Source organism: Condylura cristata, unplaced genomic scaffold, assembly GCF_000260355.1.
Source record: "Condylura cristata isolate star-nosed mole 26May11 unplaced genomic scaffold, ConCri1.0 scaffold00018, whole genome shotgun sequence".
Taxonomy (NCBI): Eukaryota; Metazoa; Chordata; class Mammalia; order Eulipotyphla; family Talpidae; genus Condylura; species Condylura cristata.
Window position 1 is genome coordinate 21461940 of NW_004567119.1, and position 19817 is coordinate 21481756.

The 19817-nt window shown below is 52.1% G+C and overlaps 3 protein-coding genes across 4 annotated transcripts in view; 1 reads left to right on the forward strand and 2 right to left on the reverse strand.

Moving 5' to 3' along the window:
- BIN3 (bridging integrator 3) overlaps window positions 1-951 on the forward strand; it is a 38749-nt gene extending 37798 nt beyond the window's left edge. The window contains exon 9 of the mRNA XM_004685401.2: window positions 31-951. Within this exon, the coding sequence (XP_004685458.1) occupies window positions 31-177 (147 nt within the window). The 3' untranslated portion in view covers window positions 178-951. The remainder of the gene's footprint in view (window positions 1-30) is intronic.
- A 98-nt stretch (window positions 952-1049) lies between these two features.
- On the reverse strand, window positions 1050-14630 carry CCAR2 (cell cycle and apoptosis regulator 2). Of its 2 annotated transcripts, none has more exons than XM_004685402.1 (21): window positions 14420-14630; window positions 13466-13561; window positions 13118-13209; window positions 12591-12682; window positions 12272-12386; window positions 11983-12112; window positions 11717-11813; window positions 7566-7685; window positions 6432-6654; window positions 6232-6345; window positions 5771-5946; window positions 5221-5392; window positions 4905-5135; window positions 4586-4807; window positions 3652-3796; window positions 3443-3525; window positions 2952-3098; window positions 2685-2796; window positions 2405-2593; window positions 2045-2250; window positions 1050-1867 (listed from the first exon to the last, which is right to left on the reverse strand). In XM_004685402.1, exons 2-21 carry the CDS (start codon window positions 13521-13523, stop codon window positions 1823-1825), a joined length of 2769 nt encoding a protein of 922 aa, XP_004685459.1. In that variant the 5' UTR covers window positions 13524-13561; window positions 14420-14630; the 3' UTR covers window positions 1050-1822. The 2 variants fall into 2 exon arrangements, with proteins under 2 accessions (XP_004685459.1, XP_012582310.1); XM_012726856.1 differs by lacking the exon at window positions 1050-1867 and adding an exon at window positions 1874-1976 and having other exon boundaries at window positions 2018-2250; window positions 14420-14495.
- A 960-nt stretch (window positions 14631-15590) lies between these two features.
- LOC101626099 (chromosome unknown open reading frame, human C8orf58) lies at window positions 15591-19811 on the reverse strand. Its single transcript, XM_012726744.1, is given in 8 exon segments — window positions 15591-16446; window positions 16449-16534; window positions 17028-17134; window positions 17353-17465; window positions 17591-17687; window positions 17818-17958; window positions 18301-18788; window positions 19798-19811. Coding segments are annotated over 7 exon segments (915 nt in total). The 5' UTR covers window positions 18607-18788; window positions 19798-19811; the 3' UTR covers window positions 15591-16381.
- Window positions 19812-19817: the final 6 nt, after the last annotated feature.

A 19817-nucleotide genomic window follows, 5' to 3' on the forward strand; every position in this document is an offset into this window, starting at 1 on the left:
GCCAACCTCCTCTCGCCTCCACATCTCCAGGTCGTATACTACTCGGAAATGCATAAGATCTTCGGAGACCTGACCCAGCAGCTTGACCAGCCTGGCCACCTGGATGAGCAGCGGGAACGGGAGAATGAAGCCAAACTGAGCGAGCTCAGAGCCCTCTCCATCGTGGCTGATGACTGACTCGCTCCCCTCTAAGGAGGCTCCTGGGATCCAAGTCAGCCTGTTACCTCTGCCCCTTTCAAGCTTAGGCTTAGACTTTGGCCAGCCAAAGGCCGCCCCTGGGAGGAGTACAGCCACAGGTGGGCTGGGAGAGCAACGGTTCAGCGCTGCACACAGCCCGTTGGAAGCAACCAGCCAGTCGCCAGACCCCCAAGCAAGCTGACACCTCCCCACTCATAGCAAGAACCCAAGAGAAGGTAAGGCGTGGCGAGAACCTCTGGGGCCTTCTTCCAAAAGCCATCCAGAGCCCATCCTGGCCTGGGCCCAAGCGAGCTTGCAGGCCACGGCCTCTGTTGGTGCATTTGCGCGCTCATCCTGGCTTGTGGTCAGGATCGCCATCTACCTCCACATGACCCTTCCTGGTGCCCCACTTCCAAAGACATCTTTCTCAGAGGCCCAGGAGCTCTGCTGCTCCAGCCTTCTCGCACGAGTTAGCTTAGCCCACTTCCTTACGTCAAATGCAGGGAAGAGCCCCACTGACCCCAGTCCTGTAGCTTCCCTGGGAAACCAGGACTCATATAAATGCTCTACCACAGACTATCACCCCCAAGTCAGAGACCTCAAAGCAACAACATTGGGTTTGTCTCACCCGAATTTTTGTAATTTTATTTTTTCAATAAAATGTCCACAACTGTGCTGTTGCTGAGGATCAACACAACGTCCCAGTCCCTTTCAGGGTTACACTGCCCCTGCTGAGCTGGCAGGGCCTCGCGGCTGGACAGCAGCCTTCAGCCGGCTCTTCCTACTGCTGCGCCCTCCCAGAGGGGCTTTACCTTGTCCGGCAGAGGCTGGGCAGAAAGCCAGGAGGGAAGAGCTATGGAGGACACGTGGTCTGTTTTTGACTTTGGTTTATTTAAAAAAACAAAAAGCCAAAAAAAAAAAAAAAAACAACTTTATATACAAAGTCAAACTGAAACCACGGATTATGGAAAGAGGCGAGAATTATGGGGAACAGGGAAAAAGGCTGGGCCAGAGCCAATACCACATTCTGAACACGGGGAGCCAGGGGAGAGGCGCTGGTTTCTTCCGGCGAGTCTGGGGTGGCCGTAACAGCGTTCACTGGCAGACAGCCCGACACGGCTTGCTGGCACTGACTCTGGTCCTGTGGTGGCCACGGGAGCCCCTTCCCCAAGAACCTGCTCCTGGAACCTAGGCTTTGTGCCGTCCAGAGGAAGGGGCTCGTCCCCCCAGCCAGCTTCCACATCTGTTTTTTCAGCTCATTGGCATCAGACCTTATGACATACTCAAAAAGCCTTTTCCTCCCCGTCTTATTCTAAACTGGAAGAGGACAGGAGAAAGTCAGCACAAGACTAAAGGGCCCCAGGAGAATCCCCAGGGACAGGGCAAAATGACATTCGAGGGGTGCAGAAGATGTTGTGTTGGATTTAGTTGTAACTGGAACCGGGGTTCCTCGCTTGTCTGTCCCACGTAGCAGACAGACCCCACCCTAACGGCCTGGCCTCCCCTGGAGGCCGAGTACAGGGGTCAGCCACCCCCTGCCTATGGCTCCCAGGTCCTGCTCCAGCTTCTTTCTGGGACCAAGAGGGCTGTAACTCCAGCAGGCTCCATCGCTGACCTCTGGATGGCAGCTCGTACGCCGGGGCCCTCAGTTGCTTGGTGCTGGCTCCTCCTTCTCTACCCAGCTGTCAGCCTGTTTGAAGCACAATTAGGACTCACTGAGGAGGAGCCCCTGCTGCTGGAGCCCCGGTGGCAAGCTGCCAGAAGACACTGCGGGGACACGGAAGCCTGGGCACCAGCAGGCCTCCTGGCCCTCACCCGCGCGCGTCTCCCAACCCAGCAGGCGGCGGCGCTCTCCAGGACAGCTCACCTTTTCAACCATCCGCTGCATCTCAAGCTGCAGGGGGGTCAGGCGCCTTCGGAACTCCTGTAACAGCCGCTGCAGCTGGTTCTTTTGTCGTTCAGCTGTTCGGGCCGTCTCCTCGGCCTCGGCCAACCGGGCTCGCAGCTCCTGCATTTCTGCGGCCAGTGTCTTGTTTGTTACTTCAGTGGCTGAGAAACGGTTATGGCTCTCCTCTGGGGAGGAACCACCAAAAAGACGACCGTAAGTCAAGGACTGGCGCCTGGGTGAGCGACCTAAAGCCTGGGGTAGGGCGGTCTCCCCACTAGTCTCTGAGTGGAAACACCATATTGCACCCACGCCGGGCCCCTGTGGCTTCAGGCCACTCACCCAGCTTCAGTTCCAGTGTGTGAATCTTATTCTCCAGGTACAGCCGCCCACTGTCCTGCTGCTCTGCGCGCTGCAACAGGTTCCCCACGTGGATCAGGCTGCCGTTGTGGGACACCAAGCCTTTGTGTTCTGTGGGGGCAGCACCTGGTTTTGGGCTTTTCCCAGGAGGAGGTAGCAGGTCCAGGTTTCCTAGAAGGGGCCATGCGAAGGATGTGAGGAAAGCCTCAGGAGGGCAGCAGCCCTGCCACCGTACACAGGAAGCGGCAGGCACCGCGCGTACCAAAAAGCGCCTCCTCGGGAAGCCCGCCGTCGGTGCCCTCCTGACGGCTGTACTGAAGGCTCCGGTACTGGCAAATGTTCTGGGTCACCACCCTGCTGACCAGCTGCTTGGCCTGCAGAGAGCATAGCCCCAAGATGCCCAGTGAGTAGGCCTGCCAGCCCTCGCCCCCTAAGGTGGAAGAGCCCAGATAGCAACAGCCCCTGCTGCCCCCAGCATCCATGTGTGGTACCGCACTGGTCTGCAGCGCGAGGCCACCTCAGTGGGTACCTGCTCTGCGCTGAGCCGGAGCCCGAGGGTGAGCAGGATCTTCTCCAAGTCTCGCCGGTGCAAGTAGCCACACCAGTTGGCATCAAAGAAGACAAAAGCAAGAAGACAGTCCAAAGGGAGCACGGCAGAGGGGTCCAGTTCCTTGGGCTAGAAACAGGATTTACGAGTTCTCTCAGTGGCTAGAGTGGCACAGGATGTAGACATATTTCTAAGACCCAGCAGGTTGGCTAATAACCACACCCCCGCTGGGCCTTCCAGGTGGAGACAGGACCACAGGCGGGGGGGGGGGGGCCTGCCGACAGAGGAAGCCATGTGCCCCTGGGTCAGATACCTCGCTCAGATTCTCGTGGCTCCTCTGACAGTGCTGTTCCCTGAGCCAAGAATCACTTGTATTTTGTCCATCAAGAAGCATCCCTCTCCCAAGAGTGAGCCAGAGACCTTGCTAAGCTTTGCCGGCACTGAAGCCCAGAGAGACATTAAAGAGATCTCACCATGTCTTGAAGTGAAGAGAACTCCATCTCAGACTGGTTTGAGGCAACTGACCGGACTTCAGAATCCTCCAGCTTGGCTCCTGCTACAGAAAACTTAAGATGAGCTTGGAGACGGGACCATGGGAGCCACCCCAGCCCCACCCCGACAGGGCGGCGCTCTAGCCAGGCAGCACCGCCAACCTGCCCGCCCACTCCCTCCCCTGGCATACCAAACTCTTCCTCCCCGTCCTCCCTCAGGAGCAGCAGTTCAGAGTCGAGGGACATCTCACAGAGGTCCTCAGACGCCTCACCCTGAGGCTTCTCTTCTTCCTCTCCCCCAGAAGATGGGGGCTTTGGCAAAAGTCCATCTTCCTTCTAGGAAGGAAGCAGACCACAGTGATGAGCAGGAACTGATTCACCGGTCACTAACATCTGAGTAACAGCCCCATCCCAGGCACCATACTGGGGCTCAGCAGGCAGTCTTATGGGGTGCCTTGTGTTACAAGAGTCCCCGAGGCCACTTCCAGACGCCTGGGGTTCTCCTCAGGAGCCAACTGCAGCCCCATAGGAAATTACATTTACTTGACAGTGTTTGGGCAAAAGGGACAGGTGTGCTTTAGGAAGGTTAAGAAATGCAGTCTCCTGGGCCCTCCCTGGTGGCGCAGCGGGTTAGAGCACAGCACAAAGCTTAAGCCGCTTCCGCATAAGTTGGATTCCCGCCTGCCCCGGAGGAGACCACATGGCGTGGCAGACCTCTCCTGACCCGCCCGCTGCTCCCCTCAGCAGTGTACTTCATCGATCTGCCTGTTCTGCTCCCCACTCTGTCTCTGGTGAATCCTCTCACCCTCCACATCTCTGGCCTGTACCCCAGCTCTGTATGCATAAATAAATAAATCTAAAAAAAAAAAAAGAAATGCAGTCTCCTAGCGATACACTGGGTGGTCAAACACCCATCCCCCTCACAGCACTCTCATTAACAGGCCTGTGCTACATGGCTGGTCCGCATACACCTGCCGGGTCACACCTACCAACGTGTGGCCCCCACGCCTGAAGCGCACCAGGGTCATGAGGCACTCAGCAGCGCCTGGCAGCACGCAGCCCTGGGTTCTGGCTCAGTGTGCCCACCTGAAGCCCCGTGCCCATGCAGGAGGCAGAGGTACTCACCGGCGGCGCATCTGACTCGGCAGCGGTGCCCTCACTCTGTGCCTCGTCCTTGGGCTCCTTGGCCGCCGCCTCCTTGGCTGCCTCTTCCTCCTTGGCTGCCTCTTCCTTCTCAGGTTCAGGTGGGGCCACAACCTTTTCAGGAAGGCTCAGCAGCATCTTATAAATCCTATAGCCAAAATCCCTCTCCAGCATCTCCAAAAACAGCTCAGCCAAGACCATCACCTGGAGGAGGCAGCAGGGGCCCGTGTGTACCAAGAAGGCCCAGAGCGCGTGACGAGCCCACCACTCCCATGCCCTCCTCAGCCTCCCAGACTCCTACCTCAAAAGAGACCCTCTCCTTTGGCCGTCGATCTTCCACAATACTATGGAGGGACAGGCTTACACAGCCAGGGCGCGCCATGACGGCAGGTTCTAGAGGGGGTGGAGGGGCCTCTGGGAGATCAGTGTCCACCTCCTGCTGGGCCGTGACCTCTGGATTCTCTGCATCCTGTTTGGACATATCTGTTGCCTGCTCTGAAGCATCAGCTGCCTGTTCCGTAGACTCTGTTTCCTGGGGCAAAAATTCAGGTGTCAACCACCTGGGTCTAAGGCTCAGGGCACTTGCTACCCTAGCTTGTTCCCAGATTCAGCCTTACCACTGGGACTTCCGGGGCTGGGGCCGCAGCCTCTGCAGCTTTCTGCTGACACAGAGCCTCCCACTCCTCCAAAGTAGGCATGATGGTCCAGATGTCCGGCAGGTACACCACCACAGTCTGGAGCCGCCGCGGGGGTCCTGGCTGCAGGTACTGAAACTCTGCAAAGCGCCACCTACTCGCAATAAAAAGGAAAAATGCAGCTGACCCATGACTTTCCCAGTATCTGCTTCAGTTTCCAAACATTTACTGAGTCCAAACTGCATGCCAAGCTTTACAAGCACAAAAATAAAAGATACAGACTGAGGGCCCAAGAAACAGTGAAGCAATGGGGAGATGCAAGCTCAAGGTCCAAGATGGAGCTGAGCGTGACTGAATGGGCCTTGGCAGGGCTTCAACCCATATCCACATCCCTAGTCATGCTCAAGACCAAGGCAACCACTGTCAGGGCTGCACAGGAGACAGAAGCAAATGAACAGGCCAGGAAGTCACAGAAGCTCGGTTTCCTGAACAGTCTGGCCAGCCACAGACAAGGGGCAAGGCAGCTACTCACCACTTTGTGCAGGCGCTCAAGTCGATGCCCGTCTGGGCTTGTGCACAACGAATGGCAGTGCGAACCAGCACTTGTGGGTCGCCCTTGGGATCGAGGCCATCCAGTGAAGGAGACCACTCACCCCCAACCAGCACTGCCTCCTCTTCTTTCCCCTCTTCTTTCCGGCCCAACAAAAACTGCAGAAAAATGACCAACATCAGGCCTCCCGCTGCAGAACAGCCTGCCCCACAGTGCAATGTAGACAGCACATGGGCAAGAGTCTACCACACAGGGAGTTATCCGCCATGAGCGTGAGCTAGTCCAGCCACTCTATGAAGAAAGAACATCGGAGCTATGCTGTCTCCCTGCAAAGTAAGCATTTCACAACTGCAATTTCATGAACAGGAGCTGGGCTGCCGAAAACTAGATAGGAACTGACATGACCAATGATCGAGTGATGCCTTCTGGGCTCCAGCTCTTACCTTAATCTGCTTCAAAGGATGTTCCGGCGTCTCCCTCGGCTCAGCCATGTCATCCACAAAGAGCATGCAACAACGATATAATTCCTCTAGTCCCGGGGAAGAGAGCAGCAGTACCTATGCAGACCAGTGAGAAGGAAATCCTCATGAGCTTCTTCAGTCCCCATCAGTGGGCTAAAGCTGTGGGACCCCAGCCAACTGACCTTGGAACTATAAGCAGAGTCACTGTCTGCAGAGCTGGACTCAGCGCTGGTGTCCGGAGCTGGCTCCTTCTCAGAAGATACCTGAATCCGACTCGGGTGATGGAGGGAAAAGGGCTGGCTCAGAGGAAAGGCCGACAGCCAGCTCAGATGCACGGCCAGAAAACCAGAAGGGACCAGGAGGTGGCGGTAACGGCGCTGGAGTTCTAGGAAGTCACAGGTGGGGCTGCAGGGGGAATGCAAGAGATGCAGGTTGAGCAAAGATTACATTATTTTTAAAATGGAACCTTGAAAGATTTCGGGGGAGGGGATGGGCAAATTATTTTATAATCTACAAAAAACTAAGACACTGCTGAAAAGGATGGCTGACCATATGAAGTGTTACAAAGCAAAATCAAACTGGGAAAGGAAAACCATTTGTAATAGGTGACAGAGAGGCATCACTGTCCTAATTTGAATGGAACCCACAAATCAATAATAAAGAGTTCACAAGCTTAAAGAAAAGTGGGGTAACTGACATCAACAGGTACATACCAGAAAAAGGAATAAAACTGAGCAGGTGATGGGAAGATGTTCAGTCTCACTGATAACTAAACAAATGCAAATCAGAATACCACTTTTCACCTATCAGACTAACAAAGATCATGTCAGCAAAGACTTGGAGAAACAAGCACTTCATCCCCCACTGGTAAGCTATAAATTGATTTGGCCTCTTTGAAGTAACTGGCCAATACCTATCACCATTTAAATCAAACCCTCTGTGCCAGTTACTCCATTTCTAGGAATTGATCTAGATAAAATGCATTCCACAAGACATGTGCAGAAGGATGTTTATTATAAAATTTAGACTAATGAGAAAACGGTTAAGAAAATTCTCATTTCTCCATTCAATGGAATGCCATGCAGTTGCATAAAAGAATAAAATCAGTATAAGAAGTGTTAATATGGAGTAAGCTCTAAGAAACCTAAAGTGAAAAAGCAAAGGACCAGTGCGCACAAAAGGCTTCATTTGTTTCAGAAAAAAAGGCTGTAATCACACACGCGCGCACACACGTGCACTTGCAAAGACTGTAAGTATCTCATACACAAGAAGTTATGACCAGCTGAAATCTCAGCCCACCCCAGCCTTGCACTCACCTGTCCACAGAATAGGGAGTGAGATGGACCCGGTAAGGGGGCATATCATGCCTCGGTTTCTTAGCACCCCAAGGCTCTCCGCCAGCCCGCTGCTTGCGTTTCTTGGAGTCGTAGTCATCACTGGAGATGGATCCATCAACAGGAGGAGAAAAACATTGTTATATACAGCTTCAAAGACAGTTAAAAAGAACTGGAAACAAACTGAACCCCCCCAAAATGGGTAAAGAAGCCATGCTAACCACCACATAACAGTCTGATATAAAGACATTAAAGTGGATTTTTCTTGGTTTTTGAAAGTAGCATTTAACTGCTTTTAACAACAGAAAAAAATACGCAGGTTGAATAAAAAGAATATGCAATACTACCTCAACTGTGCAAAAAAGCTTTCATGCTGAAAAGAAAGCATTAATGGCGGATGCCTCTGGCTGATAGGGCTCATATCTTATGTTTTCCCGGATGTTGTAAACTATAGTCAATATATAATTTTTGAAGTGATAAGAAACTGATTTTTTTTCCCAACAAGACAGATACAAGGTATCATGCTGAGAGCTCTACAAATTTAGTTTTATTAAGAGACAACTCCTTACTAAGAACAAACAAAGCCTTAATAGTACATATTAAAGTCATAAAAATATCCATGCCCTTTGATCTAATAATTTCACTCTTAAAGTTATCACAAGGGGGGCCCTCCCTGGTGGCGCAGCAGGTTAAAGCACTGCACTAAGCTTAAGCCACTTCCACATGAGTTCGATCCCCGCCTGCCCCGGAGGAGATCCACATGGCTGGCAGACCTCTCCTGACCCGCCCGCTGCTCCCCTCAGCAGTGTACTTCATCAGTCTGCCTGTTCTGCTCCCCACTCTGTTCCTGGTGAATCCTCTCGCCCTCCGCATTTCTGGCCTGTACCCCAGTTCTGTATGAATAAATAAATAAATCTTAAAAAAAAAAAAACCTCTTAAAAAAAATTATCACAAGGGAGTTTATTCCAAAGAACAACAACAAAAAAAAAGTTTTTTGTAAGGGAAAAAAGTAAAGCAGTATAAGTCAATAGTAAGAAAACCACATTCAAATCCAGCAATACCTAAGTTTTATAGTAAATAAACACAGTAATCTGACAGCCACTAAAACAACCATGAGGATTACACTGCAACATGGGAAATGTGGAAGAAAAGGAAGAGTACTTTTTCTGTAAGATTAAAATTATAAAAGTATACATACATTTATAAAGGCTAACAAGTAGGGGGAAAGGGAGTGAGTCATTTTTTGAAATTGTGTCCTGACAGCCTTTAAGAACTGTTACTTTTGGAGGGCCCTCCCTGGTGGCCCAGGGGCTAAGTCTCAGCAATGTGAAGCTGTCCCAGCCGCTGCAGCATGAGTTAGAGCCCTGGCCGAGGAGCGGAGCTGACCCCCTCGGCACAGCAGGCCTCTCCTGTCTCACCCGCTGCTCCCCTCAGCAGAGTATTTCAGTCCATCTACCTGTTCTGCTGTCCACTCTGTCTCTGGTGTATCCTCTCACCACCGGTGTATCCTCTCACCACCACCGCACCCCCCACACACACACACCCCTGGCCTACACCCCAGTTCTTGTATGCATCAGTAAATCTTTAAAAAAAAAAAAAAAAAGTTACTTTTAAAGGAAAGGAAATGATACATTTTTTACAGTGTTTTTGTTTTTTGAAATAGCTGACACTACTTTTATACATTTTTGTAACAAATCGTCTACACTAAAGTTAGGGGCACCATAAATAAAAGCAGTAGAAAACAAACTTCAAGAGCCTTATAAAATGGTAAACTGATAGAAAATCTCCTATCTTATCAGAGAAAAATAAACTGCCGATTCTTCACATCAAGGTAACTGAGTTGACTTTATTTACTATAGGTTCTCTGTTCTTTCTTTTTAGACCTTCCTGGGTTGATTCCCTCATAATTATATCCCTCCGCAATTAAGCTGATTACATTCAACACAATTTTTTCTCCCTTTCTCTTATATCTGCCTGGGTCATGTCCCCATTCAGGCATTTCAATCCAAAACCTACCTTCTTATCTTGCCCTTATGCGTGTCAACAGTTCATGTTTCTAAGAGAAACACCTTCCAAAGTCACTTGACAACTACACATACTGAACTGAGTAAACGCTGTCAACCTCTAGCCCAACTGGACGTTTCGACTGAATCCTACAGATTCTACAGTCACTCTGCTCACCCTACTATGAACTGACAGAGCAGGCGGAAGACATAACCTCAGCGGGTCCCTGGGGCAGTCACCCGTCTACCAGAGCAGCAGTTGCTATAGCCGGGCAGTGGTGGCCCCCACTTTGGGATTCCTGCATCCCAAAGTGCAAGAATCAAAATCAAACTTGGCTTCCAGTCAAAACACTAATGTGGCTGGCTCCTTTACAAATCAACATATTCCCGCAGAGTGACCGAATTCCTACTGCCCCTTTCCTATTCTGCAAATTCTGTTCACTGATGGTAATATCTGCCTCTCAAAGGTAACATCTCCTTCCTCTAGACCCTGGCAAGAGTGACATGTTGTGATCAAAGGCAGTCACCTAGACTGTGCAGAGCTTGGCAGTCCAGGACAATCAAATGCAGCAGTGTGCACTGAAAAGCTGAACCTGAACCGCAAACATACAGTCAGTAACAGCCATTGACTACCCAGGGTACATTAGGAGGGCGCTTGCTGCGGCTTTATAATGAACTTACATGAGAGTGGAAAAATCTTGGAAATTGAAGACCAAGACAATGCACAGGACAAGTGACATGGGTGCAGGCAAATGACTCTGAGGTTGGAACAAAGTGTTTCCAGTGGAAAAGGGCCCTGAGCCCAGACAATCGGAGCTTTCCCCTAGTGACAATTCACAATGACTTAGTCCAAGGGAACAAACTAGATTGCACAGAAACAGCTACATCACGTTGCCTGAACTTTTTCGTTATGCTACTTTTAAGTATCCACATTGGATTGAATTCTCAGTCCTTTTCATCTAATAATCTATTGGCACCTGGGACAGGTTCTTCTCAGAACAGTTCTCATTCCAAGAAAACTACAATATAAGAGAATGTTCTAGAGCAATGGGACTCTCCTGTACCTTACTAGGGGTAAGGATTACGTGGAATTTTCCATGTCAGGATTGCCCATATAATTTCATCTTAAATTTTTTACCTTAAAAAAGAACAGGGAGGGACTCCCTGGTGGCGCAGGGGTTAAAGTCTCAGTGCTATCAAGCTACTGGCAGCCACTGCAGCATGAGTTCAATCCCCGGCCAGGGAGCTGGCCCACATGGCGCAGCAGACCTCTGTGTCTCACCTACTGTTCCCCTCAGCACTGTATTTCAGTAGATCCACCTGATCTGTTCCCTACTCTATTGCTGGTGAATCCTCTCACCCCTGCACCTCTGGCTTACACCCCAGTTCTAGTATGCATAAATAAGTAAAAATAAATCTTTTAAAAAAAAAAAAAAAGAACAACTAGGGGACAGAGTAACAGATGTTGTGGAAGCTGAGTTCATCATTACTTTACATACACATGAATTTTTCATTGTAAAGAGCAAGTCTCAAGCAAAGCAGTTCAGAGCCTAGCTCCTAAGGGCTTAAGCAAAACCTTTAGAGACAGAATAAGGCAGGATGAAGAATATGCGAGGCAAAGAGAACAGGTACATGCTCCTGCAGTCCCTGATGCTCGGAAATCACATTAGACCGCCTAGCACAGCCCAAAGGCCCAAATCTGTCACACCTGCACCACACAGGGCTAAAAAGCTGCCTGCTGTACCTGGCAAGGCCTGGATTTATAAGTAGCATCCAACAAACAGAAACTAACACCACACTACAGTGTATCATATATCAAAAGAAACATGTATGTAGGAATTAGACACTTTTTGACAATTACAATTTATGTGAAAGTTTTGATTCTTAGTATCTCAGTATTAGGGACTAGAAGTAAAAGGGAAAATCAAACATTAAGAGAAGTTCTAAATGGTATTTTGAAAGATGAATTATATGAAACCCCTGCCTGCTAAGATAGTTTTATAATTTTAATATTTGTCTATAAATCTCAAGTTTGCTTGTTTCAGGGTAAAGCTACACTATCATGTAGCTGTGGAAAGAGAATGCTAGTCAAATAAATAAAATGTTGTTTCGGCTGGATCATCCTCTTACCTTCGGCCTTGATCCAATCGGCCATGAGGGCCCCGAGCAGGAAATCTGTTCAGGTGGCTCAGATGAAGTGTATGGGATGTTTGGAAGAGACTCAGAGCTGCAGAGAAGAAAACAGTCGATGACTATTAAACCCTAAAAGTCCATCCAGCCTTCCTGTCCTTTTCTTCTACTACACAAGAGAAATATCCCCTTCTGAGATAGTTACAAGTCCATGCTAACATCCAAGTCCATCCAACTTCAACATCCATGCTACTAGTGGTACTCACGCTTCTGAGGAAAGAGGGGAGGAATACGGTGAGGCTGGAAAATCAATTGGGGTTGAGCTCCCAGAATCCCTTGCTTCTGTCCCAGGGCTGCCACATGCAGAAGGGGAGGTGCTGGGGACTTCAGTAAGGGCTGCAGGACAGTAGGCAGGAAATTCAGAGGAACCTACAGTTATTGTGCTCACCTTGGAAAGCCCCATCCTCAGCAAAAATAAGGGTTTTACTCAATTTCAGGGCACAGGGGCTTCTTTTCCTCCCCATTCCAACACAGATAGCAAGGAGAGACGAATACCTGGTTGGAGAGCGTTTGCACCTTGACAGCATTCCAGGGCACTGCCTGGCCTGGGTTGTATGCAGCCTTCACCAGCACCTTCTCACCCAGCTGGGGCAGCCGGCCCTTCACCACACTGCCAGCACACAAGCCAGAAGGACCAGTCAGGACAAAGACCCTGGCCAAGCCACCCTAACTGTCCCTACTGAGGCCCTTCCCGTCAAGATTTCTCACATCTTGCACAAAAACAGCAAAGCGACGGCTTTAAAGGGGCCCACCAGCATGATGACAGAATGGAATCCAACAAGCAGTGGCAGAGGGAAATCAGCTGCACACCTACCTCAGCTGGAAAAAAACCTCTTCATCTACCACCCCAAAGTAGTCGTGCAAGCTCGTAACAATGCCAGTGAAGACCCTCTGCTTCTCTCCGCCCTGTAAGAGAAGGGCTCAATTTAAGTTCACAGGGAGCCATCTGGCCAAAGGCACATGTTCACGTTAGCTTTTCTCCCTGCCCACCCCTTATCTCAGAGCACTGCTGCTTCAATTCATACAGAAGAAAATGCACATACACAGTCAACACAGTCAATCTCTGGGAGGATGTGTGATGGGGTGGGGGTGGGGAGTTGTAATGATTCTTGGGTTACAGGTTTTTTCTAGGATTTGTAGTTCTATAGTTCCAAGAAATACTCTAAAGATTTCTCTTCAGCCATAATTTAGAATTCCCTTCTCAGAGAATTAAGAGTCACCCTGAAGGAACCTAGGACAGGACAAGAAGGACACCGTAACATAAGCTGAAAGCATCGAGCACCCACGTTTGTTGTGTTAGTCCCAAAGGCTAAAAAAAAACAGAAAGGATGCCCAACCTACCTGTAGGTGCCTGGCGTTTTGAGACAGGTCTGTGGCCACAGGAGGCGTGAGCAAACCAGGAGGAGGACCCAGAAGAGATGTTGAAGCTGTGCCTATGGGGACAGAAGAGCAATCTCCAGGAACTGCACCTACCATCTCAAGCACCAGTCAGCTAGCAAACATGGGAACTCAAAGGGCAAAGCAGCTCCAAGCAACTCCACAGGGTTTCAGTGGCGACCACCGTGGTCTATTTTTCCTAAGCAGTAGCAGCAAAATGTACTCCCCAGAGAAACCCCACAAGCCATGTTTTAAAAGAGGACTCTGAAGCATACACTTCCCAGCATGAGGCCCTGGGATAAAAGTGATCACCTGAGAAGTTGCGTCCCCCTGGAAGGGGGTTGATCCGCTGGCGCTTAAACTGGGACATTGGGAATGCTGTCCTCTTTCAGAGTCTTAGGGCAAAACCTTCAATCAGAAAAGAAATATTAACAACTCACAAGGAAAACGTCCATCTACCTCCAAAAAGAACCCAAGGATCTTAGAAAGCAGGGAGGTGTGTACTGAGAATGAATGAGGGTAAATGACGAGAATATAAAGGGGTGCAGATAATGAAGAAGCTGCGTTGTTCCAGTTGGCTTTCTCAACAACCTCCTGGGTGACACTGTCATGCTATCTTCAAGTAAAGGAAACTGAAGCTGAGCGCGATTAAGAGACTTGCCCGAGGCCACATAACCAGTTAGTGTCACGACTGGGCTTCACGCCCAGGTCTCCCGACAACTTAACGCTCCTCTCATATGCCAGGCCTCCCCCAAATTATTTGGGTGATGGGGGGACTGCGAAGAGCCCCGGTGACATTCGTTCATTCAAATACATCCGCCAAAATGCTCCACGCAAGGCCCGGAAAAATGGAGGAGGCTGGTGCCGAGAGGATGGTGCGGGCCCTCTCCCCGGAAGCCCGGCCCGTTGTTCAGCGGACGGGCTGGTGGGAAGGTAGCTCTGTGGCCCAGATGATGAGAATCCGGCTGCGCGCCCGCCCTCCTGCTCCCGCGCTCCCAGGCCCTTCGCTCCCGCCTCGGCAGCCGCCGGCGCTGAGTCTCCCGGCCCGGCCGCGGCGAGGCCACCGTGGGAGGACGAAGGCGCGCGGTTTCTCCTCCTCCCGCCCGCCCCCAGGGCCGAGGCCGTTGCCAGGGAGACGGGGCTTGCAGTCCTGAGGGGGCTCGGCCTCTTCCGCGCCCCGTGCATCTTCTCTGCCCGGCCCTCGCAGCTCCTCGGCCAGGGGAGGAGCGAAGGGGCAGAGGGGCGGCAGGGGGCTCCCCAACCCACCTGCGGGCCAGGGCCGCGACACCGGGGGGACAAAGACACCCGGAACCACCACAGCCGCCGCTGCCGCCGCCACCGGAAGCGCCTCTCCGGAAGCGCGACCACTGGTCGGAAGCTGCCACTCTCCCGGATATGGTTCCTCCCTCTTCTCCACCGACCTCTCCCTTCCCCCACGCCGGCCTGCCATCCCGCCCCAACCGGGGAACGGAAGTGCGCCTTCCCCTATCGGATGCGAGTTAGGAAACCGCGCCTCGGTGGTGCCCTCGCTTAAGTGTTCCGTTAGAAAAATAGACTTCATAAAATGGTTCCTGTTTCCAAGCTAGCTGGAGCGGAACACCCTCAACAGAAGAGAACAATCAGCTCCCGCCCCTTAACTCATTCTGACAGTTGCTAAGACTTCATTCAGCTGCAAGAGAAGCAGCCCCACCTGACGAGGATGATTGATCAGAGGCCATTTCTCGTAGACAATTCTTATCTGAGTCATGCCAATGACTTCATTCCCTAGACCTATCCTCCCAAACTCTCCGCGCGCGCGCACACATACACACACACACACATACAGACACACACACACACACACACACACACACACACCCCGCCCCTACAGAAACTAAACTTTTCCCCTTTCCCAATTATCAAAGAGTTAGGACCCTAAGATAAATCACCACAATACTTAAACAGACATTTATAAAGAACTATAATGAATACTTCCTTTAGTCTTCAAAACCACCCTGGGAGGGCATAATCGTCAGGAATACGAGGATTAGCGCCCTAATTCTCATATATGAAATATGAAACTTCATTGAAATGATTTCCTCAAACTTGCTACCAAAAACTGATCATTTCAGTCCCCATTTGCAATCCCAGTCCCTCTTTATCACTTTTTTAAAAGATTTATTTATTAATGCATACAAGAACTGGGGTATGGGCCAGAATTGCAGAGGGCGAGAGGATTCACAGTCAGATTGAATGAAATACACTGCTGAGGGGAGCAGCGGAGGGTCAGGAGAGGTCTGCTGCATCATGTGAGTCACATCCCTGGCCAGGACACAAACTCATGTTGCAGTGGCTGCGGACACTTCCACAGTGCTGTGCTTCAAAACCCGTGCCACCAGGAGGGCCCTCCTCCCCCATCATAACTGAATTCCACTTCATCCTTCCAGTCCAGCCTCCCTCCCACATTCATCTCCCCCCTTATTCATGTAACAGTAACACTCACAAAGCACTTTGAAACTGTTTAATCTCATCTTATCCTCATGACAAACCTGTGAGGTAGGTGGGGCAGGCATCATACCATTTGGGAGGTTAAGTGGAAAGATATGGCTCAGAAAAGTTAAGGGACTTCCTCAAGGTCTAAAAGCTAGTATGGGCTTCTGGTTTCCCCTAATATGTAAAGGCTAGCAAAGCAGCCAGTACTCAACCCTACAGGTTACTCAGCTGTCCCTGTGTTCGCACACACACCTTCCTGGTGCAGGGACTCTGCTCCACTGTTAAGACTCAATGGAGAGGAAGCCAAGATAGCACCAGAACTTCAGCCCAGTAACTGCACACTAAGGCACACTAAGGAATGAAGGTCAGCTGCATCCTAATGCAGTTCTTCACGCAGAAGACCAGTCCTCTGAGTGCAAGATTCAGGAGAGATAGCTAGATCCAGTCACTTCATAACACTGACGTCTCACAGACAGATATGTCATTTTGCTGAAATACACATCTTCAATCCACTGGGCCCAGCCAGATCACTATGCCATGCATGCTGCATGGATGCCTCATAAATAAGCAGTTCACATTATCTAAACCCATGGATTTCAGGCCACCAGGAGAAGCCTGGGAGCCTCTTAGGGACGCGGGCTCCTTGAAAGGGGGCTCAGAGTAAGACTCAGCCCTTTGCTCAGAGACAGGGGCGAGCATCAGCAGCTTTCCTGGCAGTGTCCAGAAGCAGCGACAGAGAAAAGGGAGAGGACAACTTCACTGGGCACCCCATGGTCTTGTCCTTGCACCAGGAGATGTCAGCACACAGAAAGGTTTTTTGCTCTTTGCTTCTTAACTGCCAATGATGGCATAAAAGTCTTCCGGTGGGAGCGCAACAGAGGCCTTTCAGGAAGGTCCTTTGGCTCAGCCCTGAAAAGAAAGGCAGCATGAGGCTGGGCGAAAGCCTTCCAGTGGGGGTGCAGAGCTGATGGAGCATTGCCATGAGTACTTTGAGGATATTAACTGACATGTGCTTCTTCCCCTGGGAATTATGCGGTACAAACTCCCAAATCTGATGACAATCGCCCACTGTGATCCTGTGCACCCTGCCTGGCTTTCCCCCAAATGCTGACGAGGTGTCCTAAGTTTCAACTTTGGGAGAAGAGCTTTCAGGGCTGGTGTGAGATTTCCCATATTTGGGTCCTGGTTCTTCCACTGAAAAATCGTATGACCTCAAGAAAGTGACTTTCTTCCCCAGCTCAGTCCCCAGCCTCATCTATAACGGGGCACTTTTTACCACTTTCTGCTGCTTCCAGGACCCTGTCCAGGGTTGTCTATATCTCTCACATTTCATAAAGACAAAGACAACATCTGGCCAGTGGAAGCCTCCATGCCCTGACCTGGACAGGGTCACTGGGCTCACCTGGGGGCAAGGTCATCAGGATCGGTAGGGGGCGCAGCGTGTTCTCGATTCCTCCAGCGGATCCGGCTGAGCAGGACCTTGACCTTGTTCCAGTAGGAGAGATCCAGCTGAGCAGAGGGTGAGGCAGTAACCACGGAGCCCCTCCCAACAATATACCCCTTCCTGAGTTCCCAAAGGCAGCTGTCACCACAACCAGGACACATTTCCTGCTGCAACAAGAACCCTATCATTTTCCCCAGGGTTCCTGGCCTTTGTGACATCCACCAACCCAGACATCCCCCCAACCCTCTGCTACCACTTGTCCCCACACATTCCTATCACCTACCTTGTGTCCCTGGGAGGATGAAAAGGTGTGAGCTGGCTCTGCTGGGGCCTCTGACAGCCTGGGAGAGTTGGCCCTGGGCACCCCCACCTGTGGCGGTGAAGCTGCTTTTGCCCCTTCAGGAAGAAAGTCTGGTGATCCAGGGCCGGGAAGAGGACATGACCCATCATTCCATGGCTCAGGGGTTCACTGGTGGGGTCCTGGGCAGTCAGGACAGGAGGGAAACACAACTGCCCCTCACCTGTCTCCTCTGTCTGACTGAGCTGCTCCCAAGGTCCACGCACCTCACTGCCGGGGTCATGAGAAGGGGGAGACGGACCCACCTCCTCTGCAGGATTCTGAACAGGAGTAAGCACAAGGCCAAGCAAAGAGCTGAGGCTGTTCTGAAAAGACCCTGGGTCTCAGAGAGCTGCCCCTCCTCGCCTCCCCTGCTCGCCTGCCCACCACTGGCCTGTGCTGTTCACTCACCTCCAGGAGCCTCCGGGTCTGCAGCTGCAAGCAGAGTTGCTGGAGCCTCGCCATCTGCTCCAATACCAGGCACAGGTGCTCTAAGTAGCGAAGACCCTGCCCTGGGAGGTGGGCCCAAGCCTCAGGCCCCACGCCCCCCACCTGTGGGATACAGTGAGCTTGGGAGACTTCAGAACTTAACAACACGCCCACCCTAGGTGGCTAGGAGATAAGGACATCACAGGTAGGGAGAGGAGGGACAGACACCCAGCTGGCCTCCAGGGCCCACCTAGGCATCGTGCCAGGCCAGGCCTACACCTGCCTACTTGGGTACAGCTGGGAGTGGGGTGAGGCAAGAAGCTGTGACATAACCCATCAATTATGAGCAAGGAATGCCACACCCAGAGAGAGCTTCAGGGAGATTGGAGTGGGGGGCCTCCATTGCTCCATATACACGGGCCACCTGCAACCCGCTCTTCATCCAGCCTGAGCCTTGGCACTCACCACCTCTGCTTCTTCCAGGCCCGCATCATTGGCCTCTTGTTCCCCGGCTCCACAAAGGTGCTTCTCACCACTCACAAGCTCGTTTGACAGCTTTGAGGAACAGCTGTGTCGTCGCAAGCTGACAGGAGAAGTTGGGAGCCGGCGGGACCGCTCCAACACCTGCTCTAGCTTTCGGCTGGCCCGGAGCCGCCCCAGGTGGGTGGAAGACTCTGTGGCTGGGGATTCGGGGCACCCTGTGGGCTCCAAGTCCAGAGAGTCCTGAGAAAGGCCCAGTGAGCTGGCCAAGAGACTGTCCCCAACTGCCATCTCCACTCCTGAGTCCCGAGAGGCCAATTTGAGAATGGGCACCTGCCACCCTACACCCCTTGGCTCGCCATCCTCCTTCCAAGAATCTGATGAGCACCCACAAGTGGAGTCCGGGATCCGTCTATAGGTGCTGGTGACACTGGGCACCACACAGCTGCCAGTCGGGCTCTGGGCTGCCCCATCTGCAAGGATGTCAGAGTCAGAATGGGGGCAGCCCCCACGCCCCCGGCATTCCTAGCAGCAGGAAGCACCGGGGAGGAGTGTCCTGGGCCAGAAGGGAGGGGACTGGACAGCACAGCCCCACCCACGTGTGTCTCCAGCTCTGGCTGGACCAGGTTAGGAGAGCTTCTCCTCACACAGGCTGTTGCCTCCCCCCACCCACGGCCTAGGCGACAGCAGACCAAGCCTGCTAGGTCACACCAACTCTTGGGACATCCTAAGACCTCCAATTCATAAGTGGGGATCCATCTCTTCAACTGCTCCCCAAGAGGGAGTATAACTATGGCCCCTCAGAGGGAAGGAGGGGCACAGAGACAGAAGCCCAGGATCCTGGGCCCTTCCGGAGGCCCAGTGCCAACACGCTACCTCCCCTGGAGCTGGAAAACAGGATAATAATTATAATAGCTAGGACCATTTGGAGGTTTTGTTATCTTAAGAGAGAAATAGAGGAGCTTCTTTGGGGAGCTGGGAAGAAACGTTAAACCGGAAGAACTACGTGGTCCCTTTAGTGCCACTTCTGGCCCTTGCCCTCTTGAGCAACCTGGGCTTCCCATGCGGAAGATGCAGAACAGAGAACGGAGGGTGGAGGGTCGGTCAGAGGGTGGAGGGTCGGTCAGAGGGTGGAAGGTCGCCCGCGTCTCCCGCAGGGCTTGCAGGGCAGGAGGATGCCAAAGTAGGCCCTTCTGGCCAGGAGCGGCCAGGAAGTCCACCCTGCATCACTCGGTGGGGAAGGGGCCGACGCGGGCGGCCGGAGGCCGCTGGGGACCAAGAGAGCCGCGGACCCACGGGGAGTGGGATGGCGGTGGGTTTAACGGCAGAAACCCTTCTCTAAGGGTCTTCTCTAAGCAGGGTGTCCGGTTAATCACCCGGCCCTTCCACAGGAAGGCGGCTCCTTGAGCCCGGGCGCCGGGAGGGGCGGCGGACGGGGCGCCCTGGCCGGAGGCCCCGTTGCCCCGGGGGCGGGCGACTCACCCCATCCTCGGAGCGGCTCC

Excerpts from the sequence above, each read along its gene's own strand:
- CCAR2 (XM_012726856.1), bottom strand. The coding sequence starts at position 13,523 with ATGTCCCAGTTTAAGCGCCAGCGGATCAACCCCCTTCCAGGGGGACGC. Across the intron at positions 6,655-7,565 it reads ACTCCCTATTCTGTGGACAG|CCCCACCTGTGACTTCCTAG; the intron begins GTGAGTGCAAGG and ends TTCCCCCTGCAG. Across the intron at positions 2,594-2,684 it reads TCCCGAGGAGGCGCTTTTTG|GAAACCTGGACCTGCTACCT; the intron begins GTACGCGCGGTG and ends GGCCCCTTCTAG.